At 47.5% G+C, this 21,051-nt stretch overlaps 1 protein-coding gene across 11 annotated transcripts in view; it reads right to left on the reverse strand.

Moving 5' to 3' along the window:
- Window positions 1-21,051, reverse strand: part of FRMD4A (FERM domain containing 4A) — a 567,858-nt gene that overhangs the window by 114,173 nt on the left and 432,634 nt on the right. For all 11 annotated transcript variants that reach the window (XM_075926045.1, XM_075926048.1, XM_075926044.1 and 8 more), the window contains exon 5: window positions 9,319-9,403. In XM_075926045.1, coding sequence (XP_075782160.1) covers window positions 9,319-9,403 — 85 coding nt within the window. The remainder of the gene's footprint in view (window positions 1-9,318; window positions 9,404-21,051) is intronic.

The following is a 21,051-nucleotide window of genomic DNA, read 5'->3' on the forward strand; positions in this document are numbered from 1 at the left end:
TCCAGGAGCCATCCAGGATGGCTAGGGGAGCAGTAGAAGTCCTGCAGTGTAAGAAAGGACCTCAGGCCTCAGTTCGGATGGGTAGGAATGGTGTCCCTAGCCCCTGTTTGTCAGAGGCTGGAAATGGAAGACAGGAGAGGGATCACTTGATGATTCCCTGTTCTAGTCACTCCCTCTGGGGCATCTGGCATGGGCCACTGTCGGTAGACAGGATACTGGGCTAGATGGACCTTTGGTAGGCCTCCGGCAATAATTACTGTCTACTGTCATGAGTTATTGGTACCCAGACGTGATACACACAGCAAATCCCCAGAGAGCTCCTACTCTATGCAGGCACTTCCTCTCAAAACCCTCTACATCCATGGTCACCAACCAGTAGATCGCAATCTACCGGTAGATCTCAGGGGCTCTAAGAGTAGCTCTTGAGCCCTCTCTGAACTGCGCACCTGCGCAGTACATTTACATTAGATTTCCTCATGTAATGTAGGCGGAGCTTCAAGGAAGGGGCGGGGCAGTAGATCTTCGCCTGTTCTGAGACTTAAAAAGTGATCTTGGGTATAAAAAGGTTGGAGACCACTGCTCTACATTGACTCTATAGAAAGCCCTCAACATAGCCAACACGCCTCTGGGGTCAGTGGGAGTATAGACACATTCCTCAGTGCTGTGACCTTGCACCCCGTATTCTCTAACTCGCATATGCTTTGTGCAAATACTTCAGGTAAGATATCATTAGAAAAGGGATAATATAGTATATATATGTATTATGAGAGTGTATATTCCATTTGTGTGCATGTACCATTCCTGATTTGGAGTTGGAAATATGAAGTATAAACCTGTTTTATTAATCTAGACATGCTAAGTGAGGGCCACGAGGAGTACTTAAGGAATGTAACGGCCTGGTACTCAGGACAATGATCTATAAATAGTCTGGTTGTACCTGTAAGCCTGGACTATAGTTGGCCCTGCTGAAACAAGAGCAACAAGAATGATTAAAGGTCTAGAGAACATAACCTAGGAAGTAAGATGGAAAGAATTGGGCTTGTTTAGTTTGGAAAAGAGAAGTTTGAGAGGGGACATGATAGCAGTTTTCAGATATCTAAAAGGGTGTCACAAGGAGGAGGGAGAAAACTTGTTCTATCCTGGCCTCTGAGGATAGAACAAGAAGCAATGGGCTTAAACTGCAGCAAGGGAGGTTTAGTTTGGACATTAGGAAAAAGTTCCTAACTATCAGGGTGGTTAAACACTGGAATAAATTACCTAGAGAGGTTGTGGAATCTTCATCTCTGGAGATATTTAAGAGTAGGTTAGATAAATGTCTATCAGGGATGGTCTAGACAAGACTGGGTCCTGCCATGAGGGCAGGAGACTGGACTCGATAACCTCTCGAGGTCCCTTCCAGTTCTAGTATTCTATGATTCTATGAAACATGTGGCCAAGTCACCTGATACAGTGGTGGTTACACTGGGAACTTTTGTGGATGCCGCACTTTTCCTGCTTAAAGTGTGAAAAGTTTAAACTGAACACAAAGGCTACGTCTACACTGGCCCCTTTTCCGGAAGGGGCATGTAAATTTCACCTATCGTAGTAGGGAAATCCGCGGGGGATTTAAATATCCCCCGCGGCATTTAAATAAAAATGTCCGCCGCTTTTTTCCGGCTTTTAGAAAAGCCGGAAAAGAGCGTCTACACTGGCCCCGATCCTCCGGAAAAAGCGCCCTTTTCCGGAGGCTCTTATTCCTACTTCAAAGGAATAAGAGCCTCCGGAAAAGGGCGCTTTTTCCGGAGGATCGGGGCCAGTGTAGACGCTCTTTTCCGGCTTTTCTAAAAGCCGGAAAAAAGCGGCGGACATTTTTATTTAAATGCCGCGGGGGATATTTAAATCCCCCGCGGATTTCCCTACTACGATAGGTGAAATTTACATGCCCCTTCCGGAAAAGGGGCCAGTGTAGACGTAGCCAGCGGGTTTCCACCTTTGGCAAAAGAGATATAAACTAAACAATGGGGGTAGCTGCCAGGTACCAAGACACCCTTGTTTACCACCTAAGATGTCTGCTGCAGCTACCTGGAACTGAATATTAAAAAGGATCAGGACTGGGAAGACTACCCAGTCTGTGAAAGAAAGTGATTAAAAGAACTTGAAGATGAGATTTTATATGTAACAAGTTTCTTAGAATATTAAGCTTAGTTGGTGTGTTTTGTTTTATTTTGTTTAGTAACTTACTTTGATCTGTCTGCTATTACTGGCAACCACTAAAATCCTACTTTTTATACTTAATAAAATCACTTTTGTTTATTACTAAGCCCAATGTAAATAACTGTTACGTAGCCTAGGGCAGTGTGGGGTGCAATAGGTATGTATATCTCTCATTGATAAAGTGGGCAAATATTTTATGAGCTTGCTCTGTACACAGAGTGAGGCCAAGTCCACACTAGAGGGGAAAGTCGGCTTAAGGTATGCAATTCCAGCTACATAAAAAACATAGCGGGAGTTGATGTACCTTAAGCTGAGTTTTGGCACCATCCTCACAGCAGGAGGTTGACGGGAGAAATGCTCCTGTCAACTTCCCTTACTCCTCATGATCGGGAGTAGTTCCAGTGTCAGCGGGAGCGCCTGCAGAGTTCGATTTAGACCCACTACATCAAACACTGTACAAAACACTGCTGCAGCATCGATCTTCCAGTGGACACATGGCCTGAGATGGATTTATCAGGGGTTCTGGTCCCATTGGGGCCGTGCACCTGGGTGCTGCGGTAAGTCTGTTTGACTGAGCCCTCCCAGAGCTGAGCAGATCTCAGTGTCTGTATTACTCTGCTGTGGGCTGGGACCCCAATTCTGTGCCAGTACGGGGGGGGGGGGGGGGGAAGAGACCAGAGGGTCTGGCTCAGCAGAACAGTGTGGTGGAACACCCCAAGGGCAGCTCAGTGGTATTTCAGCACATCAAGTGACAGTCTCCAGGGGATCTCTGTGATGAATCCATCACCAGTACCTTGAAGACCCATGAGAATTCCATGCCTGGGCAGAGTGAGGGGGCCCTCCTCAGCACAGCTGGATGGCTGTTTGGTGGTCTCTGCCCAGTTCCCATCCACCACCACACTGCAGTGTGGCCAAGCACAGTCTAATCATGGAGCGTGAACTAGCAGAGCCACAGCACATTCCCGGAGTGGCTTGCATCATCCTCTCCTGGCCTCTGACGGAGATGAGCAACTCGCTCTTTCTAGGCCCGTCATTCCAGCATCTTTCAAATGCACTAAAATGCAATGCGTGTTTTAAAACAAAGCGAGACCCGAGCAAGGCAGGGAGTCAGACTGGGAAGGCCCCGAGAGGGAATCTCCCAGTCAGAGAGGCTATTTCTGTATCGCATGACAGTAGGTTTGAATGTGCAAAGTAATGGTTTCAGGAGCGGTCAGACGGAAATAGATCGACCCAGATTTCTAGGCCTTCCCCAACCTCCACTTTCTGTCATTAAGCCTCTTCCAAAATAAGAACAGCAGCAGAAGCTTTTCCTGGCAGTATTCCCGAAGGACGATCCCTAGGCACCAAAGTGCATTGCTTACACAGCCTGTCGCAGCTGGAGCAGCCAGTGGGCTGAGTAAGCATTTCAAACAGTGGCCTCAAAGTGACTGCAGGGCTAGACTCACTGGTCCCTGCCCATTTGCCATCCTTGCAGAGTCCCGGCCATCACATCACCGACACAGACAATGTTTTGTCATCTCAGGGCCCAATCCACTGCCACTGAACTCAGTAAGACCTTTGGCATTAAGGGTTCCTCCCTGGGAGTGGGGATCTTCCCACCAGGAACCCTCATCCTCATGCCTGCCTGGGATTTAGCAAATCCTGAAGACACATGTTAGTGTGAGGCAGGCGGTTTGTTTTATTTAATTAAAAAATAACACATCAGGAAGCTTTTGAGACATTGCTAGGTGGATCCAAGGGACCACACAGCTTTCCAAAAACCCTATGGGCCACATCCAAAAACCCCACGGGCCTCTTCTCTAACAGGCTTTGAAAGGATCTGGAGTCAGGAGCCAGGATTTCGAACACCTATCAGAAAGGGGCAGCACGGGGGAGCGGAGCAGAGGAGGGGGTGCTTCAAAGCACAGTCCCCAGCTGGCCCCAGCCTGCACGCAGCGTTACAAAGCAGCAGAGCCGCATGAAGTCTGGGGTCAGCTGGGGGCTCCCCTGCTAAAACTGGGCTCCATGTGGCGCTGCCACTTTGAAACACCACGTGGAGCCTGACACCAGGCTCCCCACAGCGTTTCAAAGCAGCAGCATTGCAAGGAGCCCGGGGCTTCAGCTGGCGACTCAGAGTCCCCACCCGACCCTGGGCTCCCTGCACAGTGGGGAGCACAGGGCCAGCGGGGGACTGCAAATTGCATTGACTATTCAATTAGCCAATTAATCACAATTTTACATCCCTATCCCAGACAAGAGACACCCACTGGGTCCTGCTCAAAGCCTCTTAGAACAACCAGCTTCAAAGCAGGGCTCTCCAGGTTTGGCTAGAGATGCCAAGGCAGCATGGATGCGGGGGGAGAGGAGGGGAAAGGTGTCTGGAGGAGCTCCTGGACTGTGTGGAAGAACCATGTCTCTGCACAGATGGCCCTAATGCCCCAAGATCTGCGTTGATCCCTAGGAATCTGCAGGTTTAGCGATTCAGCCCCCGGTTCCTCCCAGCATCATTCACACCAGGGCTCTGAGGTTAAACAGATGACTCAGAGCTGTTCTCTTTCTCTTTACAAAACAATTTTCTTGGCCACGGAGGAGAAAGAAACTGGGTGGCCCATTGCCTCTGGGCCGCACGTCACTCCTCTCAACACATTTGAGTTCCGAGCCAGGGAAGCTGCTTATCTGCTTCACACTCAATTCTGCGCAAGGCTTAGTTTTGTTTTCAGTAACTCGTGACAACAGGCTGGTGTTTTCTCAGTAATCTGCAAGGCCAGATTATTGCTGGCACAAAAACCACTTCACCATGTACTGGTTCCACTCGGCTCCCAAATGGGCAGGGAAGCAGTTTCTGATCCTGACATTCAATTTAGCTACAAGGACACCCTCTTCTGGTGGATTCCTCTCACTACCGCTGCTGAGGTAACCCGCAACACTTGCTCATTTCTAGTATATGCAAATCAGTTCTTTATTAAACACTCACTGGGTTATACTTTATCAATTTCAAGCTCATGTCTGCATTGGCCATAATTCGATTCAATTTATGTTCAGGTGCTTTTATTTTACTGCTCACACATTCTGTGGAAGGGAAACTGTCAAGCAGGCTGGGACATAAAAAAGTAGGAATGATGAGGAAAAAAAAGGCAGGGGCATGGAGGGGACGGGAGATTGAAGTGAGGAGTTGGAGATGGAGGTGGAAATTAAATGTCACAGAGGAAATATTTTACATTTTTTTCTTTTTCAGTCCAGGACATTTTAGTTTGGATGTGAACCCCCCCACATTGTCTGGGAAGCTGAAACAGCAGCATCTTCAGAGCACTTTACAAACAGAATAGTTTAGCATCACATCACTCTAGTGGGAGGCACTCAGACAGATATCAAAGGAATGGATGTGCTATAAGCACTAGCATGGCTTAGATCAGATGTAGGTCCATCTGATCATGAATTACCCCTTATTTCACAACTGTCAGGAAGAAGGGCAAGTGACTTGCCCATAGTTACAGAGACAACCAGTGTCAGAGTAGTGATTACAACTCAATAATAATTAATGGCCTCCAGTCCTCTGTTCAAGCTCTCATCTGTCTACTATGGCCTGTGCTCACGGAATCTGGGTAGATCACACTTCCTAGGTGACCTTGAGCAAGTTACTTGACCTCTCTGTGCCTCAGTTTCCTATCTGGACATTGAAGATTATAACAATCTACCTTTGAGATAATCAATATCTATAAATCACCCTCATGTGAGAGCAGCAGTATCAATGCAGTGGCCAAGTGCGAAATACAGAGAACCTGATTGTGTGCTTTTGGTTCGGTATTTAAAGTGTCCTGTGTGGGGCTGGCTAGTCAGTCACCCCTGCCTCAGGAACTCACAGAGGACTCTAGAGACTAGGAGATAGGGGACCAGGGCAGGAGAGTGCAGGCCAGGCAGTGTATGTGCATCATCATTCTGTACAAAGCTCACAACAGAAACGTGAACTGAGTGCATGATGTAGCTGCACAGCTGTGTACATGATGTACCTGCCCCACTCAATTTGCACTAGGGATATTCTTTTAAAGGGCTCTTTTGTTCCCTTGGTACTCGGGTTTGATTCATAAGAACATAACATAAGAACGGCCGTACGGGGTCAGACCAAAGGTCCATCTAGCCCAGTATCCTGTCTGCCGACAGTGGCCAGCACCAGGTGCCCCAGAGAGGGTGGACCGAAGACAACGATCAAGCGATTTGTCTCCTGCCATCCCTCTCCAGCCTCTGACAAACAGAGGCCAAGGACACCATTTTATCCCCTGGCTAATAGCCTTTTATGGACCTAACCTCCATGAAATTATCTAGCTTCTCTTTAAACTCTATTATAGTCCTAGCCTTCACAGCCTCCTCTGGCAAGGAGTTCCACAGGTTGACTACACGCTGTGTGAAGAAGAACTTTCTTTTATTAGTTTTAAACCTGCTCCCCATTAATTTGATTTGGTGTCCTCTAGTTCTATTTAGGGAACTGATATATAACTTTTCTTTATCGGCCCTCTCCACACCACTCATGATATTATATACCTCTATCATATTCCCCCTCAGTCTCCTCTTTTCTAAACTGAAGAGTTCCAGTCTCTTTAGCCTCTCCTCATATGGGACCCGTTCCAAACCCCTAATCATTTTAGTTGCCCTTTTCTGAACCCTTTCCATGGCCAAAATATCTTTTTTGAGGTGAGGGGATCACATCTGTACACAGTATTCAAGATGTGGGCATACCATAGTTTTATACAGGGGCAGTAAGATATTCTGGGTCTTATTTTCTATCCCTTTCCTAATAATTCCTAGCATCCTATTTGCCTTTTTGACCGCCGCTGCACACTGCGTGGAAGTTTTCAGAGAACTGTCCACGATAACTCCAAGATCTCTTTCCTGATTTGTTGTAGCCAAATTAGCCCCCATCATACTGTACGTATACTTGGGGTTATTTTTCCTGATGTGCATTACTTTACACTTATCCACATTAAATTTCATTTGCCATTTTGTTGCCCAATCACTCAGTTTGGTAAGATCTTCTTGGAGTCCCTCACAGTCTGCTTCTGTCTTGACCATCCTAAACAGTTTTGTATCATCTGCAAACTTCACTATCTCACTGCTTACCCCTTTCTCCAGATCATTTATGAATAAGTTGAAAAGGATTGGTCCCAGGACTTACCCTTAGGGGACACCACTAGTTACCCCTCTCCAATCTGAAAATTTACCATTTATTCCTACCCTTTGTTTCCTGTCTTTTAACCAGTTCTCAATCCAAGAAAGGACCTTCCCTCTTATCCCATGGCCATGTAATTTACACAAGAGCCTTTGGTGAGGGACCTTGTCAAAGGCTTTCTGAAAATCCAAGTATACTATATCTACTGGATTCCCCTTATCCGCATGTTTGTTAACCCCTTCAAAGAACTCTAACAGATTTGTAAGACAGGATTTCCCTTTACAGAAACCATGTTGACTTTTGTCCAACTAATTATGTTCTTCTACATGCTTCACAATTTTATTCTTTACTATTGTTTCGACTAATTTGCCCGGTACTGAAGTTAGACTTACCAGTCTGTAATGGCCAGGATTGCCTTTAGAGCCCTTTTTAAATATTGGTGTCACATTGGCTACCTTCCAGTCATTAGGTACGGAAGCCGATTTAAAGGATAGGTTACAAACCACAGATAATAGCTCAGCAATTTCCCATTTGAGTTCTTTTAGAACCCTTGGATGAATGCCATCCGGTCCCGGAGATTTGTTAACATTAAGTTTTTCTATTTGTTCCAAAATCTCCTCTAATGACACTTCAATCCGGGACAGTTCCTCAGATTCATCACCCACAAAGGACGGTGCAGATTCAGGAATCTCCCCAACGTCCTCAGCCGTGAAGACTGAAGCAAAGAAATCATTTAGTTTCTCCGCAATGGCTTTATCGTCCTTGATTGCTCCTTTTATAGCTCTATCATCTAGGGGACCCACAGGTTTTTTAGCAGGCTTCTTGCTTCTAATGTACTTAAAAAACATTTTCTTATTTCTTTTTGAGTTTTTGGCTAGCTGTTCCTCAAAATCTTTTTTTGCTTTTCTTATTACATTTTTACACTTGATTTGACAGTGTTTATGTTCCTTTCTATTTATCTCACTAGGATTGGACTTCCACTTCTTAAAAGATACCTTTTTGTCCCTCACTGCTTCTTTTATATGGTGGTTAAGCCACGGTGACTCTTTTTTAGGTCTCTTGCTATGTTTTTTAATTTGCGGTATACATGTAAGTTGGGCCTCTATTATGGTGTCTTTAAAAAGTTTCCATGCAGCTTTCAGGGATTTGGCTCTAGTCACTGTGCCTTTTAATTTCTGTTTAACTAACCTCCTCATTTTTGTGTAATTCCCCTTTCTGAAATTAAATGCCAGGGTGCTGGACTGCTGAGATGTTCTTCCCACCACAGGAATGTTGAATGTTATTATATTATGGTCACTATTCCCAAGCGGTCCAGTAACGGTTATATCCTGAACCTAATCCTGTGCTCCACTCAGGACTAAATGCACTGGTATAACTCCATTCAAGGAAATTACTTACTATTTTCTGCCCTGTACGAGAGAGGATAACCAAGCCTTCAGTTTATGAAAGACACTGTAGCAACCTGTATGTGAGGAAGAGAAGTTGCAGGAGGGAAGAGTTTGGAGGAGGCACCAGGAATGGAAGTCAGTCTGTGTTCACAGAGCTGGAATGTTAATGGCAGTTGCAGCACCTCTGTAACAGTTCCCTGAACAAAGTGCCAGTTTTACCAGCGTGGAGTCCTCTCTTGTTGTTACAATGCAGTACACAAAACAAATGACAGATCACATATGAGGGTGCTCTGGAAAGGGCTGGGATATGGCATAAGCAAGGTGAAACAATCTGTAGATGGCAGAGTAAATAAACCAGGAGATCGTGGGAAGGTGAATAATGCAAGGTCACATCCTCTCTTATTCACATGAGCTCTCTTCTCTCATTAGAGATCTGTGGGTATTTTATTTCATTACAACCTGAATCAGCAGCAGTGGAAGCGGATTATGTATAGCAGCGCACCTACTTATGGGCAAATGGAAAACCTCGTGTACCGATGAAGTAGCTCAGTTTTCCCGAATCCCTCAGTCCCTAACTTAATTCAAAAGAGTCCTTACCTTGTAAATGCAAGACTTTGCATTCAAGAAAAACAACTCGATGGTGGCATTATCCTTTAAATACGATATGCTCTCAATGTAGAACCTGAAAAGGAAATGGACAGAGAGATGAGACAAACAGGAAACTTACCATTAGACCTACACGGCATGAAAAATATGATCAGTAAAGACACGAGGACTGTCGGAATAAAAGAAGTTCCTTCGTTTACAATTAGGCTTCTGGGTTTGGTGAGATCTGTGAGTTCTTTAAGACCCGATTATTCAGCATAACTATGTATAAATCCTGACCACGATGAAAGAAAAAGGATTGTCAATTGGATTATTTTATTTCAGCATGGGATTTATATCTACCCATATTTACACCTATCCAATCTTCCCCTGCAATCTTGGTTGGTACATCTTTTTCACTTCTAGCCTGTGATGCGGGCTAGCATGGCTTGGCGCTGTTCAGAAATGACTGCATTATAACTCAGTTCAGTATAGTAATAGGTGGTTCCTGAATAGGCAGATGAAACATGTCCAGCCAAATCCTTCCCATTAAAACTCTGCCCCCCCCTCCTCCCGCAACACACTCTGAATCAGATTTTATTTGTAGAGCCTTGCAAATCCATGGACATTCACTTTATAGCCCTGGACCATGTTTGCAGATTGTGGATCAGATGCAGACACAAAGTTTGTATCCATAAAAAATTCTATTGATTTGCGTAAATAAAGTTTTCCCCTCTATTGTTTGGGGCCTGCATTAAAAGCCAGTTCCCCCCAGTACCATCTCTGTGGTGCAGAGGGGGGACAGGGAGGCGGAGCTACAGTGGTTCTGGAGTCGAAGTGAGCCGAGACTGCTCAGTCCCGGCTCACGTCAGCTCTGGGAACCACCCCTGCTCCGACTGAAGTTTAAATGTAGTAGGAGCCAGGCTGCCTGTGCGCCCACCTCCTACTACATTTAAACTGCAGAACCACAGCGGATATAGCGAGCACCTCCCTTTATTGACTAATTGTGTCATTGACACAAATTGTATCAAAGACACGATTAAGCAAATTACCTGCTTCTTAACATCCTTAATCTAAACAACACTACAAACAGCACCAGAGGCAATTATATGCGGGAAAGTGCCTGGGAAACATCGTCTGTATAATTAGGAGGTAGCAGAAAAAGAAAGATCCTTTAAAAATCCAGGCTTAAATTCAGCGCTGCTCTAATCTGGCCCAACTTCAGTGAAGACTTTAACCCGACCCTCCAGCTGCTTTGTGCCTGGGAGGAGTCCCTCTGAGGTCCAGCAGGTGATGCACAAGTCTGCGCCCATATGAAGCAGTTATCAGGTCTGGGGGGGCCTTAATTTGTAAGCTCCTTGTACGTGCTTGTACAGTGTCACTCTAATCCTGAGTGGAACGGTGGCACAGCGGGGTTCCGATCTGGACTAAGGTGATGGGTACCATTGCAATGTACACATTCGTTAACAGGAATCCCAGTCCTGAATGTCCTCAGAAGACCCATCAAAACTGCTTCTCTCCTGCCCTATTGAACAAACTGTTTTATATACTCAGCTCTGTCCTGAAAAGGGACTGTGTAAAACCGGCACTTTTCTAACTACACCTGCTCTCTGCATCCATCTGGAGCCCCTGCTACAGAAACCACTGACAAAATGATTGCTGTTGCGGGCGCCCGAGAGCAGCAGTGGAATTCTACCCCATGCCCCACAAGCCACACCGTGTGGGATCTTTCTTACTGCACCAAGGAAAGAGGAGGGAAGGGCTCGATTTTCAGATCCCAAGTGGAGTTTGCAGCAATGCTGGTTAGTAGCAAAGATTCTTGTTAGTCTGCTACTGGCTCAAAAACCAACACTAGGGGGCAGTCTTGCATTTCTTGAAGCTGCAAGGATGCCACTTCTGGGCACATACAAACCGTTTGCTGGTGGAAGTGAGTCCCTGCATCGCTGAGAGCTTGCAGAAGGATACTTTAGATGCACAAAGAAAACCCAGCTCTCAAGTGACTGCCTGGTGTAATGTATTCTGGGAAGACGCTGGTGCGGACGCAGCCCTAGACAACACAATACACGGGCTCAGAGAAACCACTGCTTTATTTAAAAGAAAATAGGTTTGTGCAGAAAACTCTTGCGCTCGGAACAGCAGCTCATTCCTTTAACTTCACAGCCAGCACCGGAGCAAGGAGATGGAGGTGGCACTTTTTATTGTGTTGTGCCCCCTGATTATGAACCCTTCCTCTGCCCTACCAATTGCCAAATACACTATGCAATGATCAAATCGCTCTGCTGAAGCGGGGGGAGGAATGGTCCTGTAGTTACAGCCCTGAACTAAAACACAGGAGACTGGGAGTCAATTCCTGAGTCTGCCACAGGTTTTCTGCGTGACGCTGGGCAACTCAACTCTCTTTCTGTGCTTCTGTTCCCAGTCTTTAGGACAGGGATTATATTACTTCTCACCCCCTTCCCCCCGCTTTGTCTATTTAGATAGAAAGCTCTTCTGGTCCTAGATGCATCCATTTTAAATCAGAAGGGACCACACAGATCATCTAGTTGGAGTTCTTGCATCACACAGGTCCAGGAATATCATCCGATAACCCCTGTGTCAAGCCCATAACTGCTGGCTGACCTGAGACATAGAAAGGCATCTTTTTTTTATGTGCCTAGCACTATCGGGTCCTCATTTCAGTAGCAGATCTACATGCTACTGTAATACAATCAAATAGTGCTGCATTAGACAGTTAAATTCAGTGTTTCCATTGTAGCTAGTAAGGGTACATCTACACAGCAGGGCAAAAATCAAATTAAGATACGCAACTTCAGCTATGTCTATTGCGCATCTGAAGTTGAAACAGCTTAATTGGGCTTTTGGTGCTGTCGACACAGCAGGAAGTTGAAGGAAGAACACTCGTCCTTCGACTTCCCTTGGCTACGTCTACACTGGCATGATTTTCCGGAAATCATTTTCCGTTAAAAGCATTTTCAGAGAAGCGCATCTAGATTGGCAGGATGCTTTTCCACAAAAGCACTTTTTCCGGAAAAGCGTCCGTGGCCAATCTAGACGCGCTTTCCCACAAAAAAGCCCCGATCGCCATTTTCACGATCGGGGCTTTTTTGCGGAAAACAGTACTGTGCTGTCTACACTGGCCCTTTTGCGCAAAAGTCTTTCGGAAAAAGACTTTTGCCTGAACGGGAGCAGCATTGTATTTCCGGAAAATCACTGACAATCTTACATGAGATCGTCAGTGTTTTTCTGGAAATTCAAGCGGCCAGTGTAGACAGCTGGCAAGTTTTTCCGGAAAAGCGCCTGCTTTTCCGGAAAAAGTGGCCAGTCTAGACACAGCCCTCATGTAATGAGGGTTATAGGAGTCCTCCATCTCAGCATGATTTCGAAACAACAGCTTGCTGTGCAGACGTGCATTTTATTATTTCGAAATAACATCAGTTATTCTGAAGTAACACTGCTGTGTAGACGTAGCCTAAGCACTTCCAGGAAAGTGTAATTCCCTACTCTTAGAGCAGGAGTTGTGAAATCTCCAAAGGGCTTGGGGGGGGGGGGTTAACTTCACAATCTACATTAAACGATCAAGTTAATTACACTCCTGTTTCTCTCTCTGCCCATCGCCCTGTCACGTAATTCACCAAGTCCATTTTCTAAGCATTAATTAAATGGACCAGTGAATATTGCACTGTGTAATGAACACAAAGAGCTTGTCGTGACTGCTACCTTTCAGTGGCAGAAAGATTATAGTGAGTGAGACTGAAGGATTTCTGAATCCACCACACACAAACCGTTTAAAATTTCAACAGCACTAAAATCTCTGAGCTGGGCGTGCACGTCTGGCTCAGATCAGACGACATTCATGTCTAGCTGCTTGCTCTCACACAGCAAAGACTTAGCTATGCCGTGCAGTGATCAATGGCACATCACATCTTGATCAGCCATTTCTGTGTTTATTACAAGCTGCTGTAGAAACCCCAGATCTTCTGCTGATGGAAACTGGCATGGCTGCATGGACATCACTGGAGTCAGGCACTTACAAGAGTTAAGCAGGGCGGGGGGCAGGAGTGAGAGTGGGGGGGGAGTGCCACACTCCCATTGACTTTCACTGCCATTTGTGCCTTTGAAAATCTGTCCCCTGTTCCACTACCTCATCATTACAAGGCCTGATTTTGCAAGGGTTTGAGTGCCTCTTGAGAGCGCCCTATGTCCTCACTGCTTATTTAGCTCAGAGATGGGCAAACTACACCCTGCAGGCTGCATCTGGCCCGTTGAACCTTTTACTCTGGCTCTCAAGCTCCTGTTGAGAGCTCATCCCGCTCTGGTGCTCCGCTGGGGAGTGGGGTTGGGGGCTTGCCTTGCCCTGCTCCACACGTGTAGCGGCTCTGCATGGCTCCCGGAAGCAGGGGCAGCCAGGGGGCTTCACACGGTGCCCCTGGCCCAGGTGCTGGTTCTTCAGCTCCCCTTGGCCGGGAACCACAGCCAGTGGGAGCTACAGGGCTGGTGCCTGTGGACAGGGCAGTGCACAGAGCTGCGTAGCTGCACTTCAGTGTAGGAGACAAGGGGTGGGGGAGATGGACCACTGCTTCCAGGAACCCTGTCAGGTCAGTGCCGCCCAGATTCTGCACCCCTGAGCCTTCCCCACCCCTGTCCTGATTCCCTTCCGACTCCAAACCCCTTGTTCTCAGCTTGGAGCTCTCTCCTATACCCCAAACCTGTCATCTCTAGCCCCAAACCAGAACCTGTTCTCCCAGCCGGAGCCTCACTGCCACCTCCAGCACCCCAAACCCCAGCCGGAGCCTCACTGCTGCCCCATCGGTGCCCCAACCCCCTGCTTGAGCCCTGATTCCCCTTCGGTCTCCCAAACTCTCCCATCCCAACTGAGAGCAGAATCCTGAACCCCAAACCTGAATCCCCAGATGGAGCCCTCCCCCACTGTGAGCCCCAACCTCCTGCCCCAGCTGAGAGCTGAGAGAGAGGGGTCATGACATCATAGAATCCATGTCGGGTTTGGCAACCTATCAGCATTGGCTCAAACTATGAGTTGTCTAGTCACTCACTTTTTGTGGAAGCCTGAAGTGTAGACATAGCCTCACCGTTCACTTGAATGTATTAAAGATCTAAAAAGCAGGACCTCTAAGGGAAGTCTGAAAGAGATGGATTTGTTTAGTCTGGAAATGAAAAGACTGAGAGGGGATGTAATAGCAACTTTCATGTTCCTAAAAGACTGTAACGAGGAGGAGGGAGAAAAACGATTCTCCTTAACCTCTGACAACAGGACAAGAATAGGAACGGTGTCCCTAGCCTCTGTTTGTCAGAGGCTGGAAATGGGTGACAGGAGAGGGATCACATGAATACTTACCTGTTGTGTTCACTCCCTTTGGGGCATCTGGCATTGGTCACTGTCAGAAGACAGGATACTGGGCTAGACGGACCTTTAGTCTGACCCAGTATGGATGTTCTTATGTGGACAAAAAGCATGGGTTTAAATTGCAGCAAGGGAGGTTTAGTTTGGAGATTAAGTAAAGCTTCCTCTCAGAATGGTTAAACATCGAAATACATGGCCTACGGAGGTTGTGGAATCTCCATCACCTGAGATATTTAAGAGCAGCTTAGACAGACACCTGTCAGGGAAGGTCTAGATGGTGCTTGGTCCTCTTAAGGTCCCTTCCAGTTCCATGATTCTGTGATTATTGCTAGTGTTTGAGGTCTGTATCCATAACATGATCTATGTTTCTTTCTTAGCGGTTTAAGTAGAATTGCCAGATGGTAGCAATGCATTGCCCTGGTAAGTATATCCAAGTTCAAAATTCAAATCTGGAGGTACTTGCATGGGCACAATCACACACATTATTTAATAGGTATGTGCCTCAGTTTACCCAAAGGTAGCATGTGTTTAATAATAATACTTCCCAGCTTTTCCTGGTTGTAGTGAGGCTTAGCTTGGGCTTAAGCACAGAGGAAGTCAAAAAAGATTTACAGAAGGAAGCTTGGATTTTTGACAAAAATAGTACAAATTTTTCCTCTTTTCATCAACAATTTTCATTTGCAAGAAAATTTCAAAAGCGTTTCTTTGGAAACAATTGGGTAGTTTTCAAATACTTTCAAAGGAACTCTGTTCACTTTGGTGGGGGGAAGATAACCCACTCACTGTTTTGCTTCTTTCCACCCTCAGAGAAGGAGGTGGGGGGGCTCAGGGCATGCGGTGGGAGTGCAGGAGTCAGTGCAGAGGGTGAGGGGCTCAGCGAACGAGGTGGGAGCAACAGGCAGCTGCTCTCTGGGGCTGGCCCGGGGTGGCAGGGGCTGCGCTGCCCACCTGCCACCTGCTCCCAGCCCAGGGTGGCGGGAGCCATGCAGCCCAGCCACCGGCTTTTCCCTGGAGTCCGGCCGGGGCAGTGGAAGCTATGCTGGTGGCTACTCCCCAGGGCTAGCACACTTGCTGCCACCCCTGTAGTCATTCCAGGGTATAATTGCTGCCCCCTAAAGTCATTCTGGAGCATAACCATCCCTGCTATCACAGCCTCCCCCTTCCATTTGATGAGAAACAGCACCTCCCATTGTCCTGGCACAACCAAACCCGGACCTTGCATTAAGTTAGGATAAGAGGAAGCTGCATGCCACATTTGGTGGTCCTAGCTCTGACCATTTAGGAGGAGGTCTTCAACAAACAGAAACACAGATGGATGGATGGCTATATAGACAGACAAACTCTCTCAAATATATAGTAGATATACTTATATACTGTCCTGTTTTCATCAGTGCTATTGTGCAGTATTGTGCTAGTAGGATGGAAGGCCCTGGACTAGGGCAACACCGAGGAGGAAGGACCGAGGAGGAAGGTCCTGCAAAATCTAGGAATATTTCTATTCTCAGCGGATGCAGTGCAAAGCTCTCAAAGAGGCAGAGATGCTCAGGTTTATCAATGAAGTAATGGTTGAAACTGGCTTCAGTGCCCATTTCCCTAAATGGGGAGAGAGACTCTTTTGCTTCAGGGAGCTTTGGATCTGGTTGTAGTCCCTCTGCTGTGTCATGTAAAGCCTCAGTGGATAAGATGTAGGGAATGGGATGATTTGCTCTCTGCAGAAATAAACGCTATGTATGTGTGTGACGGGGCAGAAACACCTCGCACTCCGGAGCGCGCAGGGGCCGTATGCTTGGCGGCCCTCGGGACGGGGCGGGGAGTGGCGGAGCCGGACAGCCTGAAGCCCGCCGCCCAAACGGCCCCGTCGCAAGCCACACGGCGGTGTGCCAGGTGCTCCCGGGCAGCCGCTGCTGCCAGACGTCTGGGTGGCCCCAGGAATCCTGCTGACGTCACGGGCACCGTGACGTCACCCTGCAGCCGCCGCCGCGAGCCAAAAGCGAGCCCCCGCAGAGTCAGGCGTGGCCACGCCCGCGGACCGTGGCACGGAGATTTAAACGCTGGACGGAGGAGAGAGGGGGGGAGCATCGCTAGCGACCCCCCTGCGAGAGAACACCGGATGGGCCCGAGGCCGAGGTGCTAAGCTCCGGCTCGGCGGGTAGAACCCAGGTGGGGAGAGGAAGCATCCCAGGGCGGACAAAGTGGAGCCTGCGGGCTGGCGCGTTTCGGCTAAGGCCCCGCCAGCCGGACCGGACAAGCTTGACGTCCGTGTCCTTAGGGCCCTGGGCTGGGGTCCGTGAGAGGGGGTGGGCCTGGACCCCCCTCTCCCCATTGAGGGAAGCGAACCAACCAATATTGCAAAAGAGACATAGGAGGCTATTAACAGAATTAACTGGGACGCCGCGGGGCGATCGTTAGGGTGATGGGTCCACGGGGCTAGGGGACGGAAAGGGGGTGAACAAGTGGAACACACCCTCCGGGGGGACGGGCATGGCACGTTTACAATGTGCACATCAGATGGAGATAATGCTACACCCAGCATCTTGTGGTACATGATTATCTTAGACAGCTCAAACCGCTGGGCTGCTTTTATGTTCAAACCCCATGTGTTAATGTTCATGGATGCACACTTTAAGCGTTGACATTTCAAACAAGCAATATTCCTGGAGAGGGAAAATACAGCAAAAATGACCCTGCTGCAGATCTGCTAAGTAATCAGCCAGAAACAAATATGACAAGCCAAAGTAGAGAGCCCCTTCCATCTCCCCTCTGCAGCGTAACCCTCAACATCCATTTTCAGTACCTCCCTCTTTAGAGGGCTGGGAAAATGGGGTTCCAAGCCCTCACTTGGTGCTTGTTCTTATTCCTCTCCAGATACCAGCAATCAAAGCTAATCATGGGCAATTTAGTACGTGGGAGACGGAGCTCGGGAAGAGGGATTCTTGTCTGTTTTAATTTAGTCTCATGGTGGCTGAAACATTTAGTTTTGCTCTGAAGGTGAAGCAATCCTACTAAGAGTGGGGTTTGAGCCTAGAAAGCGAAGGCTATTATTTGACCAAAGCAAACACCTTTTTGTTCTCTTCCCGTATCAGTGCTATCAAGCCACCGCACATTTTCCACACTTACACCATCTTTGGAGAACTGACAAAAATGCATCTAGTGACCATGCTGTGAATTGGGAGCCAAGGGTTCCAGCTTTGTTACTGACATGGCTGGGAAAAATCTCTTCACCTCTATGCCACAGTTTAACCATCTGTAAAATGGGAAGATTAATACTAACTTGTTTATGGTATAGTATAGGGCAGGCCTGGGAAAATATTGCCCGTGGGCTGAATCTGGCTCACCAAGCCACTGGATCCAGCCTGCGGATGCTGTGGGAGCCGCAGGCAGGCTCCTCACTTGCCTCACCCCACCCACACACTGCTCAGAAACATGGCTGCAGGGCAGTTTTCCTTTAAAAACTGTGAATCCGGAGGGGAGGAGGAAAGCTTTAGGAACTGCTCTCACCCCTAGTACAATCCCATTGGCTTGTTTCTGTCTAGAAACCAGTCAATGGGAGCTGCCTGTTTCAACAACAGGCAGCCAGGAAGCATAAAGGGCTCCAGAGCATATGGCTCCTGCCTGCAGCACAGTTTCACGGGTGATTAATCAGCCCCGCTCTGTCAGCAGCTCAGGCCTTCTTGCAAGGAGCTGACTGATTGGACTGGGCTGATTAATCACCTGTGAAGCTGTGCTGCTGGGCAGCTTAGAGGGAACACTGGCAGGCAAGGAGGCTCATTCAGGAATGGCTGCTGGCTGGTAAGTCTCCTGGGCAGAGCCTGCCTCTGGCACTCCAGCCCCTCCCTCCCCCAACTCTCTGCCCCCCTTCTGTACCCATATCCCTTCCCAGATCTGGCACCCCAATCTCTTGCCCCAGACTGCAGTCCCCTCCTACCCTAGCTCACAACCCAAATCTCTGCACCCCCCTCCTGTACCCCAATTCCCTGCCCTAGGTCACAATCTAACCCTCTGCATCCTAGTCCAGTGCCCCAGGTCACAATGGCCTCTTTCAACCAAATTCCCTCCCATACCTCAAGCTATCTTCTGCACCTAACCTCCATCCTAGATCCTGCACCTACTCTATTAATATCATGGAAGAGTGTAGCCCTTGACCACTTTTCAAATTCTTGGAGTGGCCACCTGTCAAAAATTATTGCCCCAAATTATTGGTATAGGGTAAAAGCACACCAAAGAGCAGATTGCACAAGGGAGATCAGATTTCATGGTTCATTACACCTTTTTCATGACTGTGTCTCCAGTGTTATGCACCGTTACTCTGGCTATGTCTACACTGCATGTTTATTTTGAAATAACTCATGCTATTTTGCATCTACATAACAAGTGTGCGGCTACATAGCAAGTTCATTATTTCAAAATCATTTTGAAATAATGAGCTTCTTACTCCGACTTCTGTAACTCTCATTTCACGTAGCTGAAGTTGTGTATCTTAACTCAGCTTTAGCCCCTAGTAGACGTACCCTAACATACCCTGGATGAAATGGTCTCAAATCAGATCTACCACTTGCTTACATGGGTGGTAGGATTGCATACCAGGCCCATATGTGGGGTGTGTGTGTGTGCACAGCGTGCAAACGCATCCCCCCACACCATGGTTCCCCAAGTAAGCATGTTCCAGCCAGCTGGGAGAAGGCAGGAACAGTATGCTGGCCAAGCCTCTCTTCCCCATGCTCTGGCCGGCTGGGGGAAGGCTGGGGTTGATTTCCCTGCTTACCTGTGGGACCATAGGTACATGTGTTCACACCCTTGCAGTCCACACTTACAAAAAAAGCACCCAGAAATTCATGCATATGGGCCTGCATACCCACTGGGTACAAGGTATAGGCCAGGGGACAAAGCCTGTATTAATGCATTTGCATAAGTTTTAATTTAGATAAAACAATAGGTACACAACTCATCCTGACAGCTTGCCCATCTGTCTATTGTTTTGGTATAGTATCTCACACTAAAAGTTTCATACACACCACACAATCTTGCCAACACTTAAATCTTCAAAATGAAACTTATAGGACTGAGTTTTTACATGACTTTTTTTTTTTTTGGCTGAAAGACTCACTGTGAAGGTAAAAGTGAAAACAACTTTTCCCTTTCTCTAAACACAATTCATTTATATAAATGTATTCTCGGTTAAGCAAAGAGCAGAAATTCCATTACTCTAGAGTGAAACTGCTTTTAAGATGTGTGTTTAATGGATGCCTCGGCCCAGAATACAGAGAGGTGTGTTAAGTAGCAAAGTCTCCATTAGTTCCTTTGCTCAAGCAAAGGTCAGTCCTCACACAAGTAAATCATCTGGACAGAAGTTTCTCAAGCTTTAAAAGAGACTCAGAGGAGTGGAGCTTTCCCACAGGCAATTTATTATACCTTCCCCATGGTGGCTAAACCGTGGGGCCATCCTGGGAAGGCGGCGATAAATTGTCTGCAGGGACTCTTTGCTTTCAGCAAGATGCAAACAAAGTCTGAGTTACTATATTTATACACCGTGGCTAGACAAGCAGTGTATTCACTTGTGTGAGCGCCAAGCATTTCCCCTTAGCACAGACAGGCCTGGTGAACACTGGACAAAGAGTCCTGTTTACACACACAGCTGTGGAAAATCTGGTTTGTGGCACATTGTGGAAGGTGCAGGTCCAATCATGGGGAACATAGGCTGGCAGCTAGTGTGGGCCTGGCCATGAACACAAAGATTTTATTATTACTGTTATTTATATAGCATCATAGCCATGCAAGGTAATGTAGATACAATGAGACATGGGGGTAGATTCTATCTGCCACCCTCCTATGCCTCACCTACCAGAGCAGAAACTGGCTACAGCTCTGGTGCTGGGGATCCGCCATAGAACTGATGAAGCTGGCTCCAACATCTTCCTCCCCACAGCTCCAGGAGCAGATGAGATGTTGGAGTTGACCCCACAGTTCCCAGCAGAGGGAGGGTGGAATGTCTCCTGTGCCCCATCTGGTGGCTGGTTCCTTACAGGCCTTGCCAAGATCTCCGGGTTCTACTGCCATAGGAACAATGGCCAGTGAAGTCTATTTGCCATTCAAATACAATGGGAAAGCACTGCCTCTCGGACAGCGAGGCTGACTTATTTAGATCATTCTGTTTTAACCAATATCTCCTATTAGCCGTTTGGCCCCCATTTCTGCGAATGCCGCTTCGATCCCATGTCACGAGGGGGAGACATGCTCTGGTGAGGAGAAGGAACGTCTGTTGATGCAATGGGAATGGGGAATTAGCCTAGCCATCTCTGCTCTCACCTAAGCGACAGCTTTCTGCCTCTCTTTCTTGAGCCTGGTCCAGAAATGTATTCAGTGGCCATCATTGCTATTCCCCCTCCCAC

Source organism: Pelodiscus sinensis, chromosome 1 (assembly GCF_049634645.1).
Source record: "Pelodiscus sinensis isolate JC-2024 chromosome 1, ASM4963464v1, whole genome shotgun sequence".
In the NCBI taxonomy this organism is placed as follows: Eukaryota; Metazoa; Chordata; order Testudines; family Trionychidae; genus Pelodiscus; species Pelodiscus sinensis.